This window comes from Panthera tigris, chromosome D1 (assembly GCF_018350195.1).
Source record: "Panthera tigris isolate Pti1 chromosome D1, P.tigris_Pti1_mat1.1, whole genome shotgun sequence".
NCBI classification, from domain to species: Eukaryota; Metazoa; Chordata; class Mammalia; order Carnivora; family Felidae; genus Panthera; species Panthera tigris.
Window position 1 is genome coordinate 103115771 of NC_056669.1, and position 27697 is coordinate 103143467.

At 39.4% G+C, this 27697-nt stretch overlaps 1 protein-coding gene and 1 pseudogene across 1 annotated transcript; both read left to right on the plus strand.

Annotated features, from left to right (window-relative positions):
• The window catches only part of LOC122231510, a 40692-nt pseudogene extending 17845 nt beyond the window's left edge, over window positions 1–22847 (plus strand).
• LOC102969002 (olfactory receptor 5A1) lies at window positions 13323–14270 on the plus strand. The gene has a single exon (XM_007092045.1). The coding sequence runs from the start codon at window positions 13323–13325 to the stop codon at window positions 14268–14270; it is 948 nt and encodes a 315-aa protein (XP_007092107.1).
• Window positions 22848–27697: the final 4850 nt, after the last annotated feature.

Genomic DNA, 27697 nt, shown 5'->3' on the forward strand with positions numbered 1-27697 from the left:
CAGTAACTGATTGAGGAGCCAAAACCAAGAAGAGCCAAGACTGTTCTTCACCATGACATTAATCTATGAACCTCCCAAGGAGAAAATAACATGAGTTTTGTGTTTCTCATCTTATGATTTTAGAGAGAGAGAGAGAGCTCAAGCAGAGGAGAGGGGCAGAGGGAGAGAGAGAAAGAATCTTAAACAGGCTCCATGCTCAGCACAGAGTCTGACACGGGGCTTGATCCCACAACCCTAAGAGCATGACCTGAGCCGAAATCAAGAGTAAGATGCTCAACCGACTGAGTCACCCAGGTGTCCCTGTGTTTCTTATCTTAATAAAATCTTCCCTGAAAGAATGTAAGCCACTTAAAGGCAGGCCAGGAGTTCTGTTTATTGATCTAATTATTTTTTAATATGAAATTTATTGTCAGATTTGTTTCCATACAACAGCCAGTGCTCATCCCAACAGGTGCCCTCCTCTGTTTATCAATCTCCTTCTTGATTTATCCTATCATAGATTTAGAACAGTGTTTGGGACATTGGCATGGTAAATATTTGTTGAATGAATGAATTTTCTTCACTGCTTATCTATAGAGCTTTCACAGAATGTTTAGCTTATAATTAGTGCTCAATTATAATATAATATGCAATACATAATCTAATCACAAACATTATTAAAGGCTTATTGAGTACCAGGCACTGTTCAAAGGACTTGATTTATATTAACTCATTTAATCCTACCTGGAAGTGTGGACTTACTCTGCCCCTTTTACAGATAAAATGTGGAATAGGCTGTAAAATATAATTGTCATTTTTTGGATGAATGAGGTTGGGAAGGAAGGAGCTTAACTTACTGAATTACTTCGAGCAGAAGTGTCCTGAGATCTCTTCCTACGGAAGAAGAATTGTTGGTTGCTTTGCTCTACTAACATTTTTTCTAAACTTCACTTCATCTGCATTTCCCACTGCTCTATGCCTGGTTTCTGGTTCAGTCAATTTTTTGTGGTTTGGCCTCATGCAAATAGTAATATCTGCTTCTGGAATCCCTGCTCCTTTATTACCAAGTCTTCAAAATGGCCTTAGGGAGTTCATTATTTTAATGGGCAGGGATAGCCACACTTTTCCTCCACATGGCTGCCCTGTCATTCACTCCTGGGTCCAAAGTAAAAGCCCAGCAATCATTAGAACCAAACATTTCTGAGCACTAATTGTTCCCTGGGTGATGGGGACAGGGAAAACCACCCATTGCCAGAGTCTTATTTGCAGCCTCCTGTCTTATTCTTCTCTGAGCTTTCCCTGATCTGGGTCCAGGAAGACATCCTTCTGCATTGGTGGGCAACCTTCCACTTTGAGACCCTTCATTGGAAGTAAACCACACACAGGAGAGTTGGGCTCAAATTCTGGCTCTGCCATTTTATCTGTATAAACATGTACACATTTTTTAAATCTCTGAAATATCCATTTCCTTCCTTGTAACACTGGTGTAATAATCATTATACCAATCTCAAAGGGTTGTTTGGTAATGAAATGAGATGCAAACAGGTAGGTCTTAGCACAGTGCCTGATGAATAGAAATCACTCCAGGAATATTGAGTAACGACATCATTAACTCTGTCTCCAGGGTCGTGGCCAAGAGCTCTTTCCTACTTATTTGACTTTTTTGTGTGATGAAAACAGTTTCTTTACCCTTTAATATTTTGGGTGCTACTCCCAGCACTTCCATGACCTAGATATGTGGCTGTGGGCAGGTCAGTTAACCCCTCCCCCCACCTCTCAGGGCCTGAGTAAACTGGGCTCATTTTCCAAGGACCCCTCAAACTCTGAAAATCTAAAATTTTGAGACACTCATTTCCTGGTTTTTGAAACTTTTGTACAGAAATAAAGTTTATAAGAAGGAGTTAATCTGTTCCATGGATATCAAGTCAGCAAACCTTAGCCTGAGAATAAAAATTAATTAAGTGACAAAAAGATCTTCTATGTGAAAGAATATAATTACTGAGATTCTTGACACAAGATAATAGGCTGAATTTAGGGGCACAAATTTAGCAACTGAGATCACTGAAAGAAAAAAGTAAGCGACTCCAAAAATAGACAGTGAAGGAAAGAAGGTAAGGAAGTTCTTTATTTAAAAATTTTTAAGTTTACTTATTTATTTTAAGAGAGAGAGAGAGAGAGAAAGAGAGAAAATGAGCAAGGGGCGGGGGGCAGAGAGACGGGGAGAGAGAGAGAATCCCAAGCAGGTTCTGCACTGTCAGCTCAGAGCTAGATGCAGGACTCAAACTCACGAACCATGAGAGCATGACCTGAGCCAAAACCAAGAGTCAGACACTCAACTGACAGAGCCACCCAGGTGCCCCAAGGAAATCCTTTATTAAGAGAAGCATTTTAGGCTAGGATTGGGGATATACTGGCCCAAGAGAGCCTGAGGCTAAGAGAGTCAAGCTCAACTATGAAAGTGTTTTGGTACTGAATTAAGATCCCGGATAATTTAGAGGATAAATCCCTAATTATGATCAATACATTTTCTTGGGATTAGAAAAGTTAATAATAGAAGATAGTTATAGATGTCATCTGTCATGATAACTCTGATTATAGTGACAATGATTATTGGCAAAGTAAGACTGAGAAACTCAAGAGCAAATTCTAAATTAGCAATGTCTGCATTTGATAGGAAAATGTAGAGTGGGGACATTCGACATATTTGCCAACCTATTCTATAAGCAATTTAAGAACAAAGAAGAAATTTGTTTTATTAAATTCACTTGGCTATAACCATAAACTCTCATTACCCTTACTTTAAAATATTGGACTTCATGTATGATTAAATTTAAGAATGTAAAGCAGAAGGTTAAGTGAACATCAAAAAGTATGAAAGCAAATAGCACATACAAGAAAATAAACTTCATTTAGAATTACAAATTTTAGGAGGCAATTCTTTGAGAGTCAACTCAAAATTCATCTCACTAGGATTCTACACATCTTAGATTTTGTTTACTGACAGCTTCTCCTAAAATATGATTTGCTTTCATGTTTATTTAACATTTTAGCACAGCTACTTTAATGACGTTATTCTGATTGTTTCAAAGGAAGCCCAGAGAAAAATCTGGAGGTATTTTTGACAGTAAAACACAATCTCAGTTCTCAAATTGGAGTTTGAAAAGTTATCTCAGTTTGTATTTCCACTACTGGTGAGGAGTAAAACTGTCAACCTTTTATAGATCCAAAATCTTTTCACAAGATATTCCAAACAAAGATAAGGTACAAGATAAGAGTAAATTTAGAGGTTTTAGAGGTCTTAAATGGATATATAAGAGGAAAGTGCTAAACCGTAAGTTACAGAACCAGAGTTCCAATTCCTATTCTGATGTGGGAGATTAGGTTCTTAACCTCTCTGGACCTCAGTTTTTTGCTCTAAAACGAAATACTAAAGTGGAAGACCTCTAAGAACCCAAACAGTATGATTACAACTGACATTAACAACTACATTAACTATATTAACACGGTTTCAACTATATTAACAAATCATCTGCACGGAGGACCACTAGTTTAGGCCCTCCTGTGGAATGTTGCTGCCACCTAGTGGAAGTATGTCTAAACTGTATGATCAGGTTTTTTGGTGGGGTTTTTCGGTGGTTTTTTTATGGGTTTTTTTTTGGTTTTTTTTTGAGGTTTCAATATTTTATTCAAGTTTTACTTTAAGTGATGTTAATTACAGCATTTGAAGGGGAGGATCTAATTCCACACAAAATGGAAGACTCTAAAATGTACCCATTAAACTGCTAAAAAATAAACTGAGTGGCGAGAATATAACAGAAGTCCAATTATATTCCGAATGTTGTCACCATGTGATTACAGTCACAGAGACTCTTCCCAGCTTGCAGCTGGGACTCTTAGAAGCTATTTCATACTCTGGTGCAAGGGCAAAAAAAACACAACATGAGAGGGAATTAAGTCCTGAATTATTGTTTTCATCACATCCACCTTCTCCACCCTAAATGGCACAAAAGAAACAGCTACCACGCCCTGCAGACTACTTTTGGTGTAAAAGAGGTGATGCACTGGGGTGGAAACAGGTCATGAAAATCTGTCTAAAAAATGTCTCTTTCAGATGATTTTGTACACACCACCAGTGAGTCTCTCCTTCATTAGGGTAGGAAGCCAAAGTTAATTCTCAGGAAGTCATAATTTCATCCATCTCGAGGAACGGAGAGCAGCGGTGGGGCCGAGGGCGGGACCTTTTTTATGTTAATTTTTGAGAGAGAGAGAGAGAGAGAGAGAGAGAGACAGAGCGCGAGCTGAAGGAGGGGCAAAGAGAGAGGGAGTCTCCAGGATCTGAGCTGTCAGCACAGAGCCCAAGGTGGGGCTCAGACTCACAAACCGCAAGATCATGCATGACCTGAGCCGAAGTTGACTCTTAACCAACTGAGTCACCCAGGTGCCCCATGTAGGGTCAGTTTTAAGAGGTGACCTTTGGGGACTAAAATCCACGTGAGAACCTAGCATTGCAATAGTAATTGATTATCCTCAAACACAGTATATACCCACTATGCTCTAAGCATTGTACTATATATACATACCCCTCAAGTTCCTTAACTCAATACCATCATGCAGTTCAATTCTGGGAAAGGAACCAGACCAGGAGATGGAGCAAGTCGCTAAGCAAATTGAAAATGGTAAATAACACTAATCGACAAATATATTTAGACAAGAGTGATGTAATTGAGAATAGGCAAGTCACAAGTTCACATTCAAGGTACCATTTTAAACCAATCAGATTTTTAAGTGCTTTAAAAGAAGCATCATAACATAATGAAAGAACAGTCTAGAAAAATGGCCATCCCGAGTTAAAAAATATTAAAAAGGGGGGGGGGGGGGGCGCCTGGGTGGCTCAGTCTGTTAAGCATCAGACTTCGGCTCAGGTCATGATCTCATGGTTCCTGAGTTAGAGCCCCGCGTCAGGCTCTGTGCTGACAGCTCACAGCCTGGAGCCTGCTTTAGATTCTGTGTCTCCCTGTCTCAGCCCCTTCCCTGCTCATACTTTCCCTCTCTCTCTCTCTCTCTCTCTCTCACTCACTCTCTCTCTCTCTCTCTAAAAAATGAATAAATATTTTAAAAATTTTTAATTAAAAATAGTAGTGTTAACACATGGCATGAGTCTTAATCCTGCCTGTTTTCATCTGAGTGGTCTTGTGCACCTCCCTGATTTCACATCACCTCTTCATCTGTGAGATTCAACCAAGTGTATCAACATTGTATGATTGTGTCGGGATCATAAATGCACCCTATATAAAAACCACTATATAAAAACTATTCAAATGGAATGATTTTTAAATTATCAATTTGGCTCAGAAGAAACACCTCCAGCTGTAGAATTCTGATACCAGTTTATTAGAAATTCATGGTAATCTATATTACTATTGTTCCCAGCTAACTATGTTTTTATTAAATACCAACTAACTACTGTACATGTTTTCATTAAGATGCCAGCTAAGTTGGACATAGTTTTTTTAGAGGGGGGAGGGGCAGAGAGAGAGAGAGAGAGAGAGGGTGGGAGAGAATCCCAAGCAGGCTCCACGCTCAGCATGGAACCCGACACCGGGCCCAATCCCATGACCCCGGGATCATGACCCAAGCTGAAATAAAGAATCCAATGCTTAACCAACTAAGCCACCTGGGAGCCTCATCTTGGACATAGTTTTTAGAAGACTTTCATGTTAAGCAATTATTCTTGGCACAATAATTTTTTAATAAACTATTATTACTATCATTGTCATTTTTTATTATTTTGAGCTGAGTATTACTATGAACACTATTTGTGAGTGGTGTGACATTATACTTCTGGAAAATACATGAACATATTAGACCCTCTTGGAATTGCTAAGTAAGACTTAAACCCAAAATGAATCATTAGGAAATTATAAGTGTTGAATCCTAAATAAGATAAAAATATCCTTAACCATTGATACAGTAAAAATTGCAACAAAAAATTTAAACTTTAAATAGTTTTTTTAATTTTAATTTTTATTTTCATTTTCATTTCTATTTTTAATATGAAATTTATTGTCAAATTGGTTCCCATACAACACCCAGTGCTCATCCCAAAAGTGGCCTCCTCAATACCCATCACCCACCCCCTATCAACCCTCAGTTTGCTCTCAGTTTTTAAGAGTCTCTTATGCTTTGGCTCTCTCCCTCTCTAACCTCTTTTTTTTTTTTCCTTCCCCTCCCCCATGGTCTTATGTTAAGTTTCTCAGGATCCACATAAGAGTGAAAACATATGGTATCTGTCTTTTTCTGTATGACTTACTTCACTTAGCATAGCACTCTCCAGTTCCATCCACATTGCTACAAAAGGCCATATTTCATGCTTTCACATTGCCACATAGTATTCCATTGTGTATATAAACCACAATTTCTTTTTTTTTTTAATTTTTTTTTTAACATTTATTTATTTTTGAGACAGAGAGAGACAGAGCATGAACAGGGGAGGGTCAGAGAGAGAGGGAGACACAGAATCTGAAACAGGCTCCAGGCCCTGAGCGGTCAGCACAGAGCCCAATGCGGGGCTCGAACTCACGGACTGTGAGATCGTGACCTGAGCCGAAGTTGGCGGCTTAACCGACTGAGCCACCCAGGCGCCCCAACCACAATTTCTTTATCCATTCATCAGTTGATGGACATTTAGGCTCTTTCCATCATTTGGCTATTGTTGAAAGTGCTGCTATAAACATTGGGGTACAAGTGCCCCTGTGCATCAACACTCCTGTATCCCTTGGGTAAATTCCTAGCAGTTCTATTGCTGATCATCGGGTAGGTCTATTTTTAATTTTTTGAGGAACCTCTACACTTTTTTCCAGAATGGCTGCACCAATTTGCATTCCCACCAACAGGGCAAGAGGGTTCCCATTTCTCCACATCCTCTCCAGCATCTGTAGTCTCCTGATGTGTTCATTTTAGCCACTGACTGGCGTGAGGTGACTATCTCAGTGTGGTTTTGATTTGTATTTCCCTGATGAGGAGTGATGTTGAGCATCTTTTCATGTGCCTGTTGGCCATCTGGATGTCTTCTTTAGAGAAGTGTCTATTCATGTCTTCTGCCCATTTCTTCACTGGGTTATTTGTTTCTTGGGTGTGGAGTTTGGTGAGCTCTTCATAGATTTTGGATACTAGCCTTTTGTCTGATATGTCATTTGCAAATATTTTTTCCCATTCTGTTGGTTGCCTTTTAGTTTTGTTGGTTGTTTCCTTTGCTGTGCAGAAGCCTTTTATCTTCATGAGGTCCCAATAGTTCATTTTTGCTTTTAATTCCCTTGCCTTTAGGGATGTGTCAAGTAAGAAATTGCTGCAGCTGAGGTCAGAGAGGTCTTTTCCTGCTTTCTCCTCTAGGGTTTTGATGGTTTCCTGTCTCACATTCAGGTCCTTTATCCATTTTGAGTTTGTTTTTGTGAATGGTGTAAGAAAGTGGTTTAGTTTCATCTTTCTGCATGTTGCTGTCCAGTTCTCCCAGCACCATTTGTTAAAGAGACTGTCTTTTTTCCATTGGATATTCTTTCCTGCTTTGTCAAAGATGAGTTGGCCATACGTTTGTGGGTCTAGTTCTGGGGTTTCTATTCTATTCCATTGGTCTATGTGTCTGTTTTTGTGCCAATACCATGCTGTCTTGATGATTACAGCTTTGTGGTAGAAGCTAAAGTCTGGGATTGTGATGCCTCCTGCTTTGGTCTTCTTCTTCAAAATTACTTTGGCTAGTCAGGGCCTTTTGTGGTTCCATACAAATTTTAGGATTGCTTGTTCTAGCTTTGAGAAGAATGCTGGTTTTGATTGGGATTACATTGAATGTGTAGATAGCTTTGGGTAGTATTGACATTTTAACAATACTTATTCTTCCAATCCATGAGCATGGAATGCCTTTCCATTTCTTTATATCTTCTTCAATTTTCTTCATAAGCTTTCTATAGTTTTCAGCTTACAGATCTTTTACATCTTTGGTTATATTTATTCCTAGGTATTTTATGCTTCTTGGTGCAATTGTGAATGGGATCAGTTTCTTTATTTGTCTTTCTGTTGCTTCATTATTAGTGTATAAGAATGCAACTGATTTCTGTACACTGATTTTTAAACTTTAAATAATTTTCATGGAAATAAACCATTAAGTGTTTTCTACTTATCAAGGCATTTGAAGACACCTATGAATCAACATCTTATTAAGCATGAGTTTTCCACGTTTTGACTAAATGTCCGTTGATCTACATTTCCCTCAGAAATTCTCAAAGGGAAGATCCCAAAGGAAGAGAATAAAAGTGTACTCATCTGGTTTCAGGACAGTGGTACAGCCTGAGAGGAGAGGTGATCTGGAAAAAAACATTTTCTATCACTTAAATCATCCTTCTCCTCGCCAACATCTGTTGTTACCTGAGTTGTTAATGTTAGCCATTCTGACAGGTGGTTCCTCAAAAAACTAAAAATAGAACTACCCTACAACCCAGCAATTGCACTACTAGGCATTTATCCATGAGATACAGGTGTGCTGTTTCAAAGGGACACATGTACCCCCATGTTTATAGCAGCACTAAAAACAATAGCCAAAGTATGGAAAGAGCCCAAATGTCCATCGGTGGATGAATGGATAAAGAAGATGTGGTATATATATATATATATATATATATATATATATATATATATACACACACACACACACACACACACACACACACACACACAATGGAGTATTACTCAGCAATCAAAAAGAATGAAATCTTGACATTTGCAACTATGTGTATAGAACTGGAGGGTATTATGCTAAGTGAGATAAGTCAGTCAGAGAAAGACAAAAATCATATGACTTCACTCATATGAGGACTTTAAGAGACAAAACAGATGAACATAAGGGAAGGGAAACAAAAATAATATAAACACAGGGGGACAAAACAGAAGAGACTCATAAATATGGAGAACAAACTGAGGGTTACTGGAGGGGTTGTGGGAGGGGGAATGGGCTAAATGGGTTAGGGGCACTAAGGAATCTACTCCTGAAATCATTGCTGCACTATATGCTAACTAACATGGATATAAATTTAAAAAAATAAAAATTTAAAAAAATCATCCTTCTGTCCAAGCCCAAAGGGGCTAGTCTCTTCAGACAGAGTAAGAGACTATTCTCATGGCTAGAAAGGTTCAGGGTCACTTGGAGGTACAAGATTATCAGTTTCAGTTGAGCTTACTCAAATGTCCCTCTTTCAATTCTCATCAAAATTCAGTATTCTCAGTTTAAGAAACAAGTGAATCAAACCTTTTTCTTTTCTCCCTTCCTCTCTCCAAACACAAAAATTAGTGATTTCCTTTGTGTGGAGTGTCTGGCCTTAAATTATTTTTTATTTGTACATGACCCTCCATAGAATCAACATTTTTACATTCTTATACTACATCATGCTATATAAGAGTAAATTTTAAAATTTTTAGAGGAAAAAGCCGTGTATCTAATGTCTCTCTCACAGAAACATAGGTTTCTGTGGAAAGAGAATGGATTTATGAAGGGAAGATTACAATTGACCTTTCAACACATTTATGTGCAATTGCATTCCAAAGTAAATGAATGTACCATTCATTGGTGTCATATAATCATGGGTTCAAATATTGGATCAATCTCTTACTAGCCATAAAATTTTGAGCAACTCATTTAGCTTTTCTGCATATATATACAGCTTTGCTTTCTTCTGCAGAGTAGGCGTTTATCTTGTCCTATGTGTTCTTCTGCTATCCTGAGTTTGTTCATCATGTTCCACCAGAAGAGATTTTGACTAGCCTTGGGGGATCAGAAGAGATGGCCACTGGGATGGAGTTTAATAACATTGCGTTCGGAGCATTTATTTGAGTATGTGTTCTCCATACCACCCCAGAGATCAATTAACTACAGATCTTTCAGGTTTGGGTGATACATTTCTTTCTCTTTCAAAAAAGACCCTCAAGGGCAAATGTAATGAAATATCTCCAAGGAGAGAGGAAAAAAATCTCTCTCAAGTTCATTTCCAATCCCAGCTTTGAAACATTTTCAACATGACCCCAACTGCAGATATTAGCAGATACTAGAGGAACTTCTTAAAGATTATATCTCTCTCTTCTCTCTGTATATTTTTCTCTCCTACTTTTCTGCTCACTAACACACATTCTATGCATCAAGTGGATATTTTTATCTCCCCTGAACAAACCAGCTCCAAGCTTGCTCTCCCAGCTCATTAGCACTTTGGGGATTGAAAGCAGTTACTGAAGCATGATTAGACTCCTTTCAACACAAAACTCAAGACAGGTATCAGCTAAAGGACAGACAGACGAGAGGAAGAGGGTGAGTTCAGTCATTCATCTTTTATTTTTTTGTCTTCTTGCTTTATAGAGCACTTTAGATCTACAAGACTATACAGATGACTAAGTTCCTTGGATTTTAGTTTTTCTCCATGTACTCTCAATTCTGTCTTTTCCCCAATTCAGCCACAATCTTACCTTACCCCTGCTTTGGTGGGCTTCCTGGACTATGTTTGAGCCCTTGCAACTAGAAAGAGAAATTAAGAGGAAATGAAATTTTGAAGGAATTGTTATGCCCTCGAACAGAGATCCAGTTATTAATAAGTGGTTTGAAAATCAATTTGGAAGGGCTGTGATTGGGGCAGACTTTACATAGCAGATTTTCCAAACACCACAGAGACCTCTCACCTCTAAAACCCTCTCTCTCTTTTCTAACTGGTGGCCTGAACTTTACCATCTGAATCTTAATTCTTGGAGTCAAGCTTTGGTGCTTTTTGAATGCTCACCTTATGTCAAGAGGGACTCTTTCATTTCCATCAACTATTTGTACATTGTAGGATAATTTGTACATCTGTAGGACAGACCTGGAAGAAGATCTTGAGGGATTGGGCTCCTGCAGCAGTGAGAGGAGGAGGCATCATGAAGTGGAGGACAGAGCCCAGGGCAGGAATAATGGGCAGATCAGATGATCCACACCTACTCCCCAGTTTGGCCGAAACTCTTGTCATTACACCATTTTTTAATTCCATCACCAACTATTCTGTTAAGCTCGGACTAAGCAGACTTAGTACTGTCTTGCAGATATTTGATAAAAGATGAGCTGAGTTGTAAATCAACTTTATCAGTTCCCATCAATTCCTGAGTGTCTTCTGTGTGCAAGGTACTATTCTAGGTGCCTGATTTTGCTGGCTTATCATATCTTCACAATGGCCTCAAAGACTAGTGTTATTCACAAAGATGCAGTTCAGCATCTGTGAGTGCAGTGAGGTCACTGAGCCTCCCAAACTCTCCTTTTCCAGCTGCTATTGTTTATACTTACAGGATAGTAGGGAGTCTAGACTCAGACCAAAATGAGCCCTGCAAGTCTGCTGTGAGTGAAGATTTTCTTTCTCTGTGAAAAAAAAGAAGAAAGTCCTCATGAGCAGAGTTCAGTGGCATAAAGTGCTCCCAAGAGCCCTTAAATACCTTCTGTTTAATGTTCTAGAGTAAGATTCAGGGCATCCATGGGCAAGAGTGAAACTCTGGGTATGCTTTTTCTCTTGTTCAATTTGTCCAGATTCACTTTCTGTTTCTGGGAATGGTAAATTTCATTCTTAAATGTGGAAGTTCTCCCCACTGATGGCAACATTCAAACAGACTTGCAGTTGACCTATCAACCCCTAGATCATTAAATTCTTCAACCCCTCTCCTAAACACTTGTTACAAACCTACATGTCCCATCAGTGAACTCCTCAATTCAGTAAGGTTAAGCACATTTCCCCCACATAAGGGGAAGAGTTTCCAAATAAGACCCAGTTCCTTAAAGAATTCTTTAAGGAATATTCACTGCTGATAGCATTCACAGTCCCAATTAAGCAAAGTCTTATCTCAAGACCCATGAGCCTTGTGCACATTATCTTAAGCAACCCTTCAACAACTCTGTGAAGAAGTCACTGTTATCCCCATTCTCCGTTCTACAAACGGAGAAACTGAAACTCAGAAAGCCTAAATGAGTTGCGCAACATCCCACAGCTGGCAAGTGGCAGAGTCAGGATGAGAGCCAGGCTTGTCCCGAAGCCTACCCAGAATTATAACCACCACTTTACTCCCCTCCTTTTCCTGATAACCTGAAGAGGTGCCCCCCAAAAGACCTTGAATCACATTGCAGACCTCAGGTGTCTACCTAAGGGCAGAGCTCATGTGAATGGCTGAGTGCTCCAGCAGAGCTGTTTGGTGTTACTCACTGATGGTTTGCTCCCCTCTCTCTTTTTTTCTCCCTTCCCCTATGTTCATCTGCTTTGTCTCCTAAACTCCACATATGAATGAAATCATATGGTATTTGTCTTTCTCTGACTGACTTATTTCACTTAGTATAAAACACTGTAGCTCCATCCACATTGTTGCAAATGGCAAGATTTCATTCTTTTTGATGACTAATATTCCATCATATATATACATATATATTTATATATGCATACCATATTTTTACATACTATATATACATTCATATATATACATTATATATACACAAACATATTATACATTATATATACACATTATATATACACATATATTATAAGTATATATTTATATATACATACTATATTTATAGTAGCATTATCAACAATAGCTAAACTACAGAGAGAGCCCAAATGTCCAGCAACTGATGAATGGATAAAGAAGATGTGGCTCTCTCTATAGTTTGGCTATTGTTGATAATGCTACTATAAACATTGATGTTCATATATCCCTTCAAACCTATATTTTTATATCCTGTGGGTAAATACCTAGTAGTGCAATTGCTGGGTGGTAGGGTAGTTCTATTTTTAATTTTTTGAGGAACCTCCATACTGTGTTCCAGAGTGGCTACACTGGTTTGTATTCCCACCAACAATAAAAAAACAATTTGCCAAATCCTCCCCAACATCTGTTGTTTCCTGTGTTGTTAATTTTAGCCATTCTGACAGGTGTGGGTGGTATCTCATTGTGGTTTTGATTTGTATTTTCCTGAGGATGAGTGATGTTGAGCATCTTTTCGTGTGTCTACTAGACATCTGGTTGTCTTCTTTGGAAAAATGTCTATTCATGTCTTCTGCCCATTTCTTAACTAGATTACTTGGTTTTGGGGTGTTAAGTTTGGTAAGCTCTTTCTAGATTTTGGTACTAACCCTTTATCAGATATGTCATTTGCAAATATCTTCTCCCATCCCGCAGGCTGCCTTTTAGTTTTGTTGATTGTTTCCTTCACTGTGCAGAAGCTTTTTGTCTTGATGAAGTCCAACAGTTGCCCTTGGATTATCATTATTGTGCCAGGTCTACTCTTCTCCTTGTGGTCCATGAGAAGCATGTCCACAGCTAAGGCCTGGAATAGCTCTTCAGTAACCATGTTCATCTTCCTGGGATTTGCAGACCATCCAGAACTCCAGACCCTTCTCTTTGTGACCTTCCTGGGTATCTATCTTGTGACACTGGCCTGGAACCTGGCCCTCATCTTTTTGATCAGAGGTGACCCCCGTCTGCACACACCCATGTACTTCTTCCTCAGCAACTTGTCTTTCATCGACATCTGCTACTCTTCTACAGTGGCCCCCAAGATGCTCACTGATTTCTTCCGGGAGCAAAAGACCATATCATTCTTGGGCTGTGCTGCTCAGTTTTTTTTCTTTGTCAGTATGGGTCTCACTGAGTGCTTCCTCCTGACTGCCATGGCATATGACAGATACGCAGCCATCTCCAATCCCCTGCTCTACACAGCCATCATGTCCCAGGGCCTCTGCACACGCATGGTGCTTGGGGCATATGTTGGTGGCTTCCTGAGCTCCTTGATCCAGGCCAGCTCCATATTTCAGCTTCACTTCTGCGGACCCAACATTATCAATCATTTCTTCTGTGACCTCCCTCCAGTACTGGCACTTTCTTGCTCTGACACCTTTCCTAGTCAAGTGGTGAATTTTCTCGTGGTAGTCACTATTGGGGGGACATCGTTCCTCATCCTCATCATCTCCTACAGTTACATAGGAACTGCTGTCTTGAAAATCCGTTCAGTGGAAGGCCGAAAGAAAGCCTTCAGCACATGTGCCTCACACTTGATGGTGGTGACTCTGTTGTTTGGGACGGCCCTTTTCATGTACCTGAGACCCAGCTCCAGCTACTCGCTTGGCAGGGACAAGGTAGTGTCTGTGTTCTATTCACTGGTGATCCCCATGCTGAACCCTCTCATTTACAGTTTGAGGAACAGAGAGATCAAAGATGCCCTATGGAAGGTGTTGGAGAAGAAGAAACTGTTTTCCTAGTTCACGACTGAAAATATATTTCTCCAGAGACAAATGATCTCTGGCATCTACCTCCACCTCTGACATTGACAAGGGAGACATCTTGTGTGCATATTTGAAAATGGAGGCTCCTCCCACCAGATTTCTCTCACCATTCCTCATGGCCATCTGCCTACTGACCCACCATGGATAGTCAAAAGGAGGAAGAGATTACTTCAGCAAAAACATCACCCCAGGATACCCAATTGGTATTACAACAACCACCTTTTATTGGGTGCTTAATGAGTACCAGGCACAAACGTTATTTAATTAAATTATGACACACATAGCACCATCCCCATGTTATAAATGAGGAGACAGAGTCCCAGCAAGGAAGACTGACTTGCCCAGGACCATACAGGAAAAGGTTGAACCCATTCAGACCCAGGTTTTCTGAACTCCAGAGCCAGTGCTCTGCCCAAATGCTACCTTCCACATTCAACAACAAACAACCTTGAAGTTGTACAAGTGTATGACTCTTGTTACTGGCATATGGCAGAACCCAAAAAGATACACTATGTATGGTTGAGGTGAATGAGAGGAATAAGATACCTACTCCATTAAACACTCTTCCAAGACCTCCCTGTTGGATTCCCATTACAGCTACTCAATAATTTGCTAACACTGAAGGACAATACCCTTTGCCGCCATTTTTCTCTATCTCCACTACATTGGGGCCTAGAAATTCTGAACTCAACAGAATCACATCAGTGCTCTTCTTCCCAGTCTCAATCACCGAAACCACCTAGTTGGTCAGTATCTTCTAGATTTCTACCACGTCATCCTGTTCAGCACCTGACTCCATTTCATAGTATGGTCTCCTTTTCTCACCATATTCTGAGTTCTTCTTGCTCTCTTCTATTTGAACCCATTGCTCCTATAAGATCCTTGCTTCTTTCCCTGTATAGATTAGCCCTTACAGACCCACAGTGAGTATTATTTGCTATCATCTCAGGAAGGTATACCCCAGGCTCTCACCTCCAGGTCATTACTCCTTTATGGAAGGTACTTACAGTGGCATTGATCAGCACAACCATTTCTCCTGGCAAATCCCTCTCTCATTGGTCTGTGGCTCTGTTCCCTTCCCAACACACTGACTTTCCATTCATGCAGGTCTAGTGGATATGCAGAAAGATTTAATTTGATTTTTTTGTTCATGTAAGTGGATTAATTATTTCCTTTGTATCTGGAAGAGTGTAAAGAATGCATGGGGAAGAAAGATATCTGTGTTAGGTCTCCTGGTTTCTCCAGTCTCCTAAATTCATTCCCACCCAAGGCCAAGCAAACTTAAAATGACCCATAGAAATAACACCCAATGGTATTACCCAATGGGTAACTTTTCCTGAAGTTCCTTTATCAGTTACCTTTATGAATATTAGAACCCATATGACATCATTGTATTGGAAAGTCTGGGGATCATTTCTACTGATGGTTGCTACACCCTGGACAGCTCTAGTTTTGTGCTTCCCCAGCTGGCTGAGGATAATGTGAGGAGGTCTTTGTGATTATTTAAAATGTAAGATCCAATGGAGGGGCCAAGAAGAGCAGACCTCAGGACCAAAAAATAGATTATTCCTTTGAAGCTTAACATTGATATGCTTGAATTCTGGGATTTTTTTAATCCAAATGAATACAACTTGATTAAGGATAATTATTCTTTCTTCCTAAAAGAAGTGATTCAATTTATGAAAATTATGGGAAAAGGTTTACTTAAAGAAAATCTTTATTCAATATCAGATCATCTTACCTTCTTCTTTAAGTTCAAACATACACACATCCCCTTTGTTTTTCCTTATGTCTTATTTTGCAACCAATCTTAGTTCATATGCCATAGACTTCCACGTGACCTCATGAGGGAGCTTTACATGTAAGCTTTACACATAAGTACATGTAAAGTGTGGCCTCTACATAGTTTGATCTGAGGAATCTGAGTGTATTAGTTTATTATCACTACTGTAAACTAATTGCCACAAACTAAGTGTCTTCAAACCACATACATTAATTATCTCAACGTTCTGTAGGTTAGAATTTTGACAAAGGTCTCACTGGGTTGAAATCAAAGCATCGGCGGGGTTGTGTTCCTTTCTGGAAGCTCTAGGATAGACTCCATTTACTTGCCTTCCCCAGCTTCTAGAGGCCACCTGCATTCTTTAGCTGGTGGTTCCCTTCCTCCATCTTCAAAACCAGTGATGTCACATCTATGCTGAGCTGGGAAAGTTTCTCTGTTTTTTTTTTTTAACTATGTGTTTAATTTTAATTCCAGTGCAGTTAACATACAGTGTTATATTAGTTTCAGGCGTACAATACAGTGATTCAACAATTGCATACATTATTCAGTGCTCATCATGATAAGTGTATTCTTAATCCCCTTCACCTATTCCCCCATTCCCTCACCCACCCACCTTCCCTCTAATAACCATATGTTTGTTCTCTATAGTTCAAAGTCTGTTTCTTGTACTCTCTCTCTCTCTCTCTCTCTCTATCTCCCTGCCTCCCTCTTTTTCCCTTTGCTCCTTTGTTTTGTTTCTTAAATTCCTCATAGGAGTGAAATTATATGGTATTTGTCTTTCTCTGTCTGGCTTATTTCGTTTAGCATTATACTCTCTAGCTCAATCCAAACTGTTGCAAATAACAAGATTTCATTCTTTCCTTATAGATGAGTAATATTCCATTATGTATGTACACACACACACACAAACACCCTATCTATTCATCTACCCTCAAACAGTTAAAAATGAAACTACTGTATGATTCAGTAATCATACTACTGGGTCCTTACCAAAAAAAAAAAAAAAAAAAACAATACAAAAACACTAATTCAAAGGGATACAAGCACCTCTATGCTTATTGTAGCATTATTTACAATATCCAAGTTATGGAAACAGCCCAAGTGTCCATTGATAGATGAGAGGTTCTCTGCCTTTAAAGACTTTTGTGATTATATTTTGCCCACCTGGATAATCCAGGAAAACCTCCTTGTTTCAAGGCCCATAATTCAATCACATCTGAAAAGTCCCTTTTGCCTGAAGGATAATCTACTTATGGGCTCCTGGTATTCAGATGTAGGCATCTTTGAGGAGCCACGCTTCTGCTTATTTAGTTCTATTAATACCTATCACTTGATTTGAGCTTATGAGGCCAGCTCTCAAAAACATTCATGAGTTCCCCATGGCCCTCAAAGTTAGTCTTTAACATGCATTATTAAGTCCCTTTTGCTTTTCAATATAGTCCTGCTTACCTCTATAGCTTTTCACCCCCTCCCTAGCACTTTGGGATCTGGACAGCACTGTCACATGACAACAACAACTCCTTGTCTTCCTCCCCCTCTTCTTCTTTTCTTCTTCTTCTTCTTCTTCTTCTTCTTCTTCTTCTTCTTCTTCTCCTTCTTCCTCCTCCTCCTCCTCCTCTTCCTCCTCCTCCTCCTCCTCCTCTTCCTCTTCTTCCTCTTCCTCCTCTTCCTCCTATTCTTCCTCAACTACTTCTTCTTCTCCTTCTTCTTCCTCTTCCCCTTCCTCCCTTCTCCCCCTTCTTCTTCTTCTTCTTCTTCTTCTTCTTCTTCTTCTTCTTCTTCCTATTCATCTACTTCTGCTGGTTCTTCTTCTTCTGCCTTGAGCTCTTTACACAATGAATTTTCTCTTTCCTCCATACCCTTTTCAGTTAACTAATGGCTTCTCATCTGTCCGGTCTCTGCTCAGGAAGCACTTCCTCCATGAAGATTTGCCCACCCTTTTCCCAAATCCAAAACATAATCATTTACTCAGTCGTTGCACTAACATGACTGTTTGCAATTTCTTGATCTGTAACTTGTCCTATACACTAGACTATAATTTCCTTGAGGACAGAGACTGACCCTTGTTCACTGTTGTTCTCCCAGAACCTAACACAGTGGCATATAGTAGGCATGGAATAAATATTTGTTTAATAAATGAACGATTCACTGTTCATAGTAATTTTGGCTTTTGCTGAGTATAGTGCTTATATTATTGCCTTGTGGTATGGCTAACAAGGTTTCTTATAGATTTATTTCAATGAAAGAGAGATCGAACAAAATTAGACCCCTCTTCCCATCTATTACTCTTTTTTAAAATGTTTTAAGAAAGCTTTTTTTTTTAAAAAAAAAAAAAGCTTATTTATTTATTTTGAGAGAGAGAGTGAGAGTAGGGGAGAGGCAGAGAGAGAGAGAATCTCAAGCAGGCTCCGAGTTGTCAGCACAGAGCTGGACATGGGGCTAGAACTCAGGATACTGTGAGATCATGACCTGAACTGAAATCAAGAGTCAGACGCTCAACTGACTGAGCCACCCAGGTGCCCCAAGGGAGCTTTTAATTAAACTGCTACTCATAACAATTCAAAACTTGGTAGCACTAATTTTTGTAAGTATAACACAACTAGAGACAGTTAAAGAGGAAAGCAAAAACCAGAGCATCAGCACAAATAAAACACCCTATACATCAATCCTCAATCACTTTCCATCTTTGCTGTCTCTAAGCATCATTTATTTAAGCCCATACAGGATTGCTTAATTGCAGTGAGAGGTGTGCTACCATGTTCCTGGCTTGAATGGGCTTGCATCTTCAATCAGGTATCAAAGCATCTATTTCCCTAATCTGAGAAATCTAACCCAGTTTGTGCCCAAAAGCAAGTGTGAGCCCACCCTGAAGCTTCTTCAGCCTCCCCTGCCCCCTTTCTCTCTAACCATAGACAACAGGGAAAAGAGACGACTGGATCACAAGGTGAATCTACTGTTTCCAGAACAAAACACTCTGGAGGTCATTTTTCTCCGTCTCATGCAGAAATCTTCCCTCTCTGAAATGTGGCTCCTTCCCCTTAGAAATGAAAAGCTGACTTAACTCGGTGAGAGGACAAAAGGATTTTATAAAATATTTACAAATCCAATTTTTCCAGAAACACTTTGTGGAACATATTTAAACATTAAATAACCTATTTTTTTTTAAGTTTTGAGGCAGAGATAAAAATCTCCACTTTTTAATTTTTACTCTTTCTAGTTTCAAAATATTTTATCCTAGTTTCAAAATTCAAAACATTTTAACTCTTTGTAGTCTCAAATATGCATTCACTGCACATAATAAAGCAAGTTGCAAAAAAGTGAAGTTATATGCTTTTTAAAAGTTAAAATGCTACATGGCAATTAGAAAAGATAGATAAATATTTATGAAAGCTTGGAGTAGAAAAATCTCTCTAAACTTAATGCTCAAAGCAAACCATGAATAAAAAAAAAGGATGGGTTTGACTACGATAGTGTTAAACTCTGTATGACAGGGGTGCCTGGGTGGCTCAGTTGGTTAAGCATCTGACTTCAGCTCAAGTCATGATCTCGTGGTTTGAATTCAACCCCTGCATCTGGCTCTGCACTCTCAGCACAGAGCCTACCTCAGATCCTCTGTCTCCCTCTCTCTATCTGCCCCTCCCTCACTCTCTCTCTCTCAAAAATAAACAAGCATTAAAAAATTAAAAAATAAAATAAAATCTGTATGACAAACAAAACATAAAGAAAATTAAAGGACCGTATGTTTAGCCAAGGAAAATATGCATGCCACCTATAGTAGACAATAGTTTTATAGGGGCTCCTGGGTGGCTCAGTCGGTTAAGCATCTGACTTCAACTCAAGTCATGGTCTCACAGTTTGTGATTTTTGAGCCCCACGTGGGGCTCACTGCTGTCGGTGCAGAGCCTGCTTAGGATCCTCTGTCCCTCTGTCTCTCTGCCCCCCGACTCTTGTGTGCTCTATCTTTCTCTCAAAAATAAACATTTAAAAAATAGTTTAGGTAAATGTCTCTTACAAACAAAATTAGAAAAAGATAAACCAATAGAAAATAATGGGCACAGTTATGAGCAAGCAATTCACAAAAGGAGAAACACAAATGGCTAATAAGTTGGTGAGAAAATACTTGACTGTAGTAATATTCAAAGGAATGTAAATGTGGGTGCGCCTGTTTGACTCAGTCTGTGGAGCATGGGACTGTGGCTCTTGAGGTTGTGAATTCGAGCCCTAGTTCCATGTTGGGTGCATAAGTAACTTAAAAATATAATCTTTAAAAAAAAAAAAAGGAAATGAAAATGTAACCATGAGAAAATTTTTTGTTAGAAAGACGGGTTAAAAGTAACCATAATACTGAATGCTAACAAAGGTACAGGAAAATGGGCCCTCTCCTATACAGTTGGTGAAAATATAAATTGTACTTTCTTTCTAAAGGTTAGTTTGGCAATGTGTGTTAAAAAAATCATTAAAATGTACATGCTTTTGCCCTAAGTATTGTCCTTCTAGGAATGGATTCTAAGATATTCACACACATCCAAGGATGTTTCATCGCAATGTTTTGCATGATGGCAAAAGTTGAAATGACCTTGTGGGCCTTGAAAATCAAACCTTGTTTTCTAATCTAGGTGTCTTTCTTCCCCGTAACTGGCCGTAACATGAATTAAGAACAAACTTCTCTCTACCTTTTTTACGATTTATTTTAGCTATTTAAAAAATGTCCAATTCCATATTCTGTTTGTGAAGCAAGTGAATTAAAATGTTCATATTCTGTTAAATTAAAATCTGTATCAAATTAAAATTAAATATTTATTTAATATAATTAAGTGGTTTGCTAAATTAAAATTTTAATGTATATTTAACTAGTAAGTTGCTTTTCTTATGAGTCTGTCATCTTCTATTGCTTTTTATAGGCATATGCTTCCTCCATAGAAAAGATATTCTTCACTCCTGCCTTAAATACTGCACATTTTTAATAAAACCCAGAAAATATTCTAGGGAAAAAAATATTCTAAAAAAAAAATTAAAAAAAAATTCTATGGAAAGTCTGTGTATTTTGTGCTCCGTCACCGGAGGGAAAGGTCACAGTGTGTGCCATGAAGAGAATATGGGCTCATGATGTAAGGACTCTAGTGCAAAGTGTCCTTCTAATTTGTGAGTGTTAATGTCCATCAAATCATCTGTGAGTGGATGGTTTGCAGAATTTAATATGTTAACATATGCAAAATGCCCAGCACTTGGCAAACAATAGAAACTCAATGCTTATGAGAATCTCTGTGCTGACAGGTTATTTGGAGGTGAAGAGGGCAGGGTTTTCTATGATCAGGTGTTTATCCTGTGCTGGGTCTTTCAGATCCTCCTGTGTATTTTCCTCATGGACCACAAAGGAGAATCCCACGATTGATAATCTCTGGGGAATCTGAGAGTCTGACCAATGGGATGGAGATTAATTTACTCTGCTTTTAGAAAATGTAAGTGAAATGTGTCCTCTATACTTCAGGGAGTGATGAATTCATGAAGCCATGGATTTTGAATTCTGCAAAGCCCTCTTTCACAGAGACACCCAAGTGGTAAATGCAGTGATTCACCTACAAGAATATAGAGATCCATTTCCCCAAACACACCCCTAACCTTGGACTTTGAAAACCCCTTCTCTACTGTCCAAAGTTGCAGGTGTTAACAGGCACCAGAAAAGAGTTTCTTCAAAAGTTTACAATTTCTCCCCAATCTCCTTCTGTCTTATCACTTCTAGTGTCTGCCCACAAACACACCTTACTGGGTCCAGGAGGATGGATGAATAAGGCAGCTTCAAGTTCTAGTAGCCTCATTAGAGACGAACTGAGGACTGGAAGGAGCTACATGTGCCTGATTAGACTGTATGCAAAGCAGAGTCAATCCAAGCATAAAATACTTAGGGAACAGATTGGTGGGAGGGCGAAGGAGAGAGTGGGTACCCACAGCCAGTTGGCATTTGCTGTGTGTGCATGTACCAAGCAGTCTTATTTATGAGCCTCCTGCGAACCATAGGATTCAGCCAGAGAACAGAAACTTCTTTAGCATCTCTTCTCCATGCATTACTCTAGACTTTATGCCTTTCTATAAACTCAACCGAGATCTTTCCTTTTTCTCTTCTGCTCCTCTGATGACATCCTCTGATGGGCATCCTGAGCCATGTTTGAATCTTTGCTCCAAGGAAAAGAAATTAAAAAAAAAAAATTCCCAAAGAGGTTGTTTGCTTTCAATCCCTACCTAAAAACAATTAGGAGTGACATATATCCTATGCACAAGGAAGTCCCCAAACTCCAAACTCCCCCCTTATTTGCAATGTTGATGCCTGGTATTCTACCATCTGAAACTCATCTGTTAGTTGAAGGCTTGACCCCTCTTACAATGCCCCCTCTTTAAACTTTCCCCTTTTAACAGAGGTTACTTTACTCTGTGAGTTTCATAGACATGTGTACAGTAAGGCTCTGAGAGAGAAAGGGGAAGCCTCTAAGCACCTGGGAAGTTAGGAAGAGGACAAATTCCGGACTAGAAGAGGGCTCACTCGCAGACAGAAAGCATGATCCCCAGCCTGACGCAGGTCTGGTTACTTACATTGATAACAACTTTTGCCATTTCACTTTCAGGGTCAAGACACCTGTCAGACCAAAACTGTCGACCCAAGTGGTCGAGCCGCCAAGTTTTAAGACATTTGAAACTGGCCAGAGCTAATTCAGCGAGGTAAGATGTGTAAAACATTCTGGGTCTTGCACACCAATAAAATTGTATCTGTTTTATTAGTTCTTGTGTTGTCTAATTGGAAAAGAATCATTCCCCAGATGCCTCTCACCATTACCCCACAGTATACATAAAGGAATCAGTGTTTCCCTATGACTCAGGGAGCATTGTGTTAGACACAACACTCACTGTTTTATGTAATTAGCGCCATAACCTGTCAGGTGGGTATTTCTCAGATGATCAAGGTTCCAGTCCCAGAGCCTCGAGTTGCCAACTGACAATTTATGGATGTCATTGTGCTGTCACATCCCCTTTCTCTAAATCTACCGAGGGAATGCTATTAATTTTAAATTCACGAATATTTAATTTCACATCCACTTGGCACAATAGGTGTGGGAATTCATTATATATCTATACATAATTTGTGTAATTTGTGTTTGGTCCCCATCTCTCTGTGGTTCTGAGTGCAGACTGAATTCTCTGTTTTATCGTGAGGGCAAGGACCTTCTCTCCTGACTCAAGGAAAGAAGAGTCCTCTTCTAAGTTCGGAGAGTCTCTATACCTTTACAATAAAAGTTCAGGAATTCCTATTATATCAAAAATCCCTGATGATAAATCATTCTAATTTGTTTGTAAAGTAATACTCAGGGTAGTATATCCCTATTCCTCTCCTTCTGGTGTCAATTTATTGAATAAAAAATAGAATTTATGGTGGCAAAAATCTTACCCTTAAATTGTGAGTGTTCTTTCTCAAGGGTACTCACTAGACCGAATTTTTTTTCAAATTTTTAAAAATTTTTATTTATTTTTAAGAGAGACAGAGACAGAATGCGAGTGGGTTAGGGGCAGAGATAGAGGGAGACACAGAATCGGAAGCAGGCTCCAGGCTCCGAGCTGTCAGCACAGAGCCTGATGCAGGGCTCCAACTCACGAGCTGTGAGATCATGACCTGAGCCAAAGTCGGACGCTCAACCGACTGAGCCACCCAGGGGCCCCTCTCTAGACTGAATTTTTAAGATAAAAGAATGATCAAAAAGAGCCCCTTGCTTGATGCTTCAGTCTCAAGAAGACTAAATCCCCAACCTCACCTCTAAAACACCTTCCTCTGAACTTGCATATCTCCCATAAGGGACTCATTTTTTCAAGTGTTTAGCATTTGAAAGTGTTTAGCTCAAGTGTTTAGCACTTGTCAACATGGAGTCACATGACATACTCCATCTCCATGTCCAAGAGCCACCATTGGGAATATGCACCTTTAAAGAAGCACTTGCTCATTGACTGTAACTTTATTATAAGCTTTACATACATCCTCTGAAACAGGAGTCTCAATAGCCCCATGAGACAAGCAATATTATTCCCACTGGACAATAGAAACTGAGTCTCAAAAAAGAACCTGTTGTAGGAAATGCAAATGACAGCCACAATGAGATATCACTTCACACATGTTAGAATGGCTAGAATAAAAAACACAAGAAACAACAAGTGCTGACAAGGATGTGGAGAAAAGGAAGCCTTGTGCACTGTTGGTAGAAATGTAAATTGGTGCGATCACTGTGGAAAGCAGTATGGAGGTTCCTCAAAAAATTAAAAATAGAAATACCATATGATCCAATAATTTCACTACTGGATATTTACCCAAAGAAAATGAAAACACTAGCTCAAAAATATGTATCCTATGTTTATCACAGCACTATTTACAATAGCCAAGATACGGGTGCATCCCAAGGGCCCATCAACAGATGAATGGATAAGGAGGATATGATACACACACACACACACACACACACACACACACACACACACAGGAATACTACACAGCCATAAAAAGGATGAGATCTTGGCATTTGCAACAACATGGGTAGACTTATTATGCTAAATGAAATAAGTCAGACTAAGACAAATACCATATGATTTCACTTATATGGGGAGTGTAAAAAACAAAACAAATGGGGTCGCCTGGGTGGCTCAGTTGGTTAAGCATCCGACTTCAGCTTGGGTCACAATCTCACAGTTCGTGAATTCAAGCCCAGCGTCGAGCTCTGTGCTGACAGCTCAGAGCCCAGAGCCTGCTTCGGATTCTGTGTCTCCCCCTCTCTCTGCTCCTCCCCAACTCATGTTCTGTCTCTCTTTCTCAAAAATAAATAAACATTAAAAAATAAATAAAAACAAACAAACAAACAAAAACAAATGAACAAACAAAAAGCAAAACCAGACTCAAATCGGGGAAAAGTCTGATAGTTGCCAGAGGAGAGGGGAGATGGGGGATGGGCAAAATGGGTTAAGGGGAGTGGAGGTACAGGCTTCCGGTTATGGCATGAGTAGGTCACGGGCATAAAAGGTACAGCATAGGGAATATAGTCAATGGTGTTGTAATGGCATTGTGTAGTATCGGATGGTAGCTACACTTGTGAGCATAGCATATCGCATAGACTTGTCCAATCACTATGTTGTACACCTGAAACTAATGTAACATTGTGTGTCAACTATACTTCCAATAAAGAATAAAAACTGGGAAAACATCTGTTGCCATATTTGTAGCCCAAAGTTACACAACTGGTAAAGGGCAGTTAGAAGTAGAAACAGGGAGCATAGTAGTCTCCAAAACCCACCCAACAGGAAACCCCTACTCTCTTACTCTTCTTTTCTGCCAACCCAGAGGGCTGAAACAACACTCAGCTTCCACCCAAGCCTTCCTTCCCTTTCTGTGTCCCTTAAGATCAGGTTTGCATCATGGCCTGACATCAATCCCAATCTTCCCTGGCTCCCTCTATATTTCCTCTCACATTTCCTGTAGTAAAGGAGTGTCCTTTACTAAAGCCCTTGCATGTTCAGTCCTGGCTTGGAGTCTGCTTCTTGGAAGACCTGGATTAACAGAACTTCATTGTTCATAAAAGCTCCAAATAGTAAACCGTCTAAGCATCCATAAAGATGTGGACAAATAAGGGGATACGTAATGCACTGGAATATCATATCGTGATAAGTGTAAACAAATTATAGCTACATGCAACAACATGGATTGATCTCACAGGCATACTGTTAAACAAAAATGCCAAATACAAAATAAGACCTACAATATGATCTAATGCACATAAAGTTCGAAAACAGACAAAATTAACTATATATTTTTTAATGTCTATTTACCTTTGGGAGAGAGAGAGAGAGAGCACGAGTGGGGAAGGGCAGAGAGAGAAAGAGAGACAGAATCTGAAGCAGGCTCCAGGCTCTGAGCTGTCAGCACAGAGCCCAACGTGGGGCTTGAACTCACGGAATGCAAAATCATGACCCGAGCCCAAGGTGGACACTTAACCTACTGAGCCACCCAGGTGCCCCCAAATTAACTATATTTTTAGTGGATGCATAAGTAGTTTTAAAAAAACACATGCAAGTGATTACCATAAAAGTCAGGATTGTGATCAGTGTTAGATGGGGGCAGTGGTCAGGGTGTAACACACTAGGGCTTCTGAAGTGCTTAGCAATGTTCCATTTCTTGATCTGGATGATGGTTACAAAGAGTTGGTTCTATAATTATGCCTTATAGAAAGTATGCTATAGTTTACAATAAAAGGTTTTTTTAAACCACTTGATCATGCAGACAGTCTAAATACACAGTTAAAAGAGACTGCAGAGTGGATTTTTTTTAAAGACCCAACTATATGTTTTATACAAGAAACCTACTTTAAATATAAAGACACAGATTAAAAGTAGTATACAATGGAGAAAAATATACCAAAAGAAAACTGGGGTAGATACATAATTTGAGATAAAGTAGACTTCAGAACAAAGGAAATTATCAGAGATTAAAAGAGGATCTTTATAATGATGACGATAAAGGGGTCAATTCTCCCAGTATGTAACGATCATTAATGTGTATGCCCTTAACAGCAGAGTGTCAAAATAGATGAGGCAAAAGCTGATAGAAATACAAGGAGAAATAGACAAATCCAACATTATAGTTGCAACTTTAATACCCCTCTATCAGCAATTTATGGTCCAATAGGCAGAAAATCAGTCAGGATACAGTTGATTTAAGTAGCACCATTAATCAATTGGATCTAATTGGTATTTATAAAATACTTCATCCAACAACAGCAGAATACACATATTTTCCCAGCTCACATGGAACATTCACTCAGACCACATTCTGGGCTGTAAAACACACCTGCAAAGATCATACAAGGTACACTCTCAGACCACAGTGGTATGAAACTGGAAAGCAAGAACAAAAAGATAGATGGAAGAATTCCAATATACCCACATGTTGCTTGGTAACTTTTAATTTAATAACTCCCAATGCATCTGCAACTGCCAGCTTCCCCATTGAAAATTATATTTCCTGCAAATATCTGACACTATTCCCTTTGCTGATTATTATATGAGACTTCCAATACAGTGTCTAAGGGAGCAGTGTGGACTGTGCATGCGTCTGGGAAAAGAGGAGGAGAGCAGTGAAGATGGGGAACTGGCAGACTCCCCTTTCTAATGCAAAGGTAGGTGAGGCTGCCTGAAGACACAATTTCAGGCAATTTAGCATAGCCCACAGGCGATTTTAGGATTTCAGTACCATTCAGCCTCCGATTCCTGAAAGGTACCAATATCCACGTGCAATTCTTGTAGTATTTGTCCATTTCAGCTAAAAGCCTTAGGCTGATTAAGATCTCCAGTCTCTTATGTAAAATACTAGACTTCTCAAGACACATTCAAATTAGAAGTGATTTTTTTTTTTTTTTACTAAAACTCCTTCCCTGAATATTCACCGAGCGAGCACCTACAACATGTAGAAAAATAACTGGCACAGACTTTCTCTAAAAAAGAGATTAAGGGGCGCCTGGGTGGCTCAGTCGGTTGGGCGGCCGACTTCGGCTCAGGTCACGATCTCACAGTCTGTGAGTTCGAGCCCCGCGTCGGGCTCTGT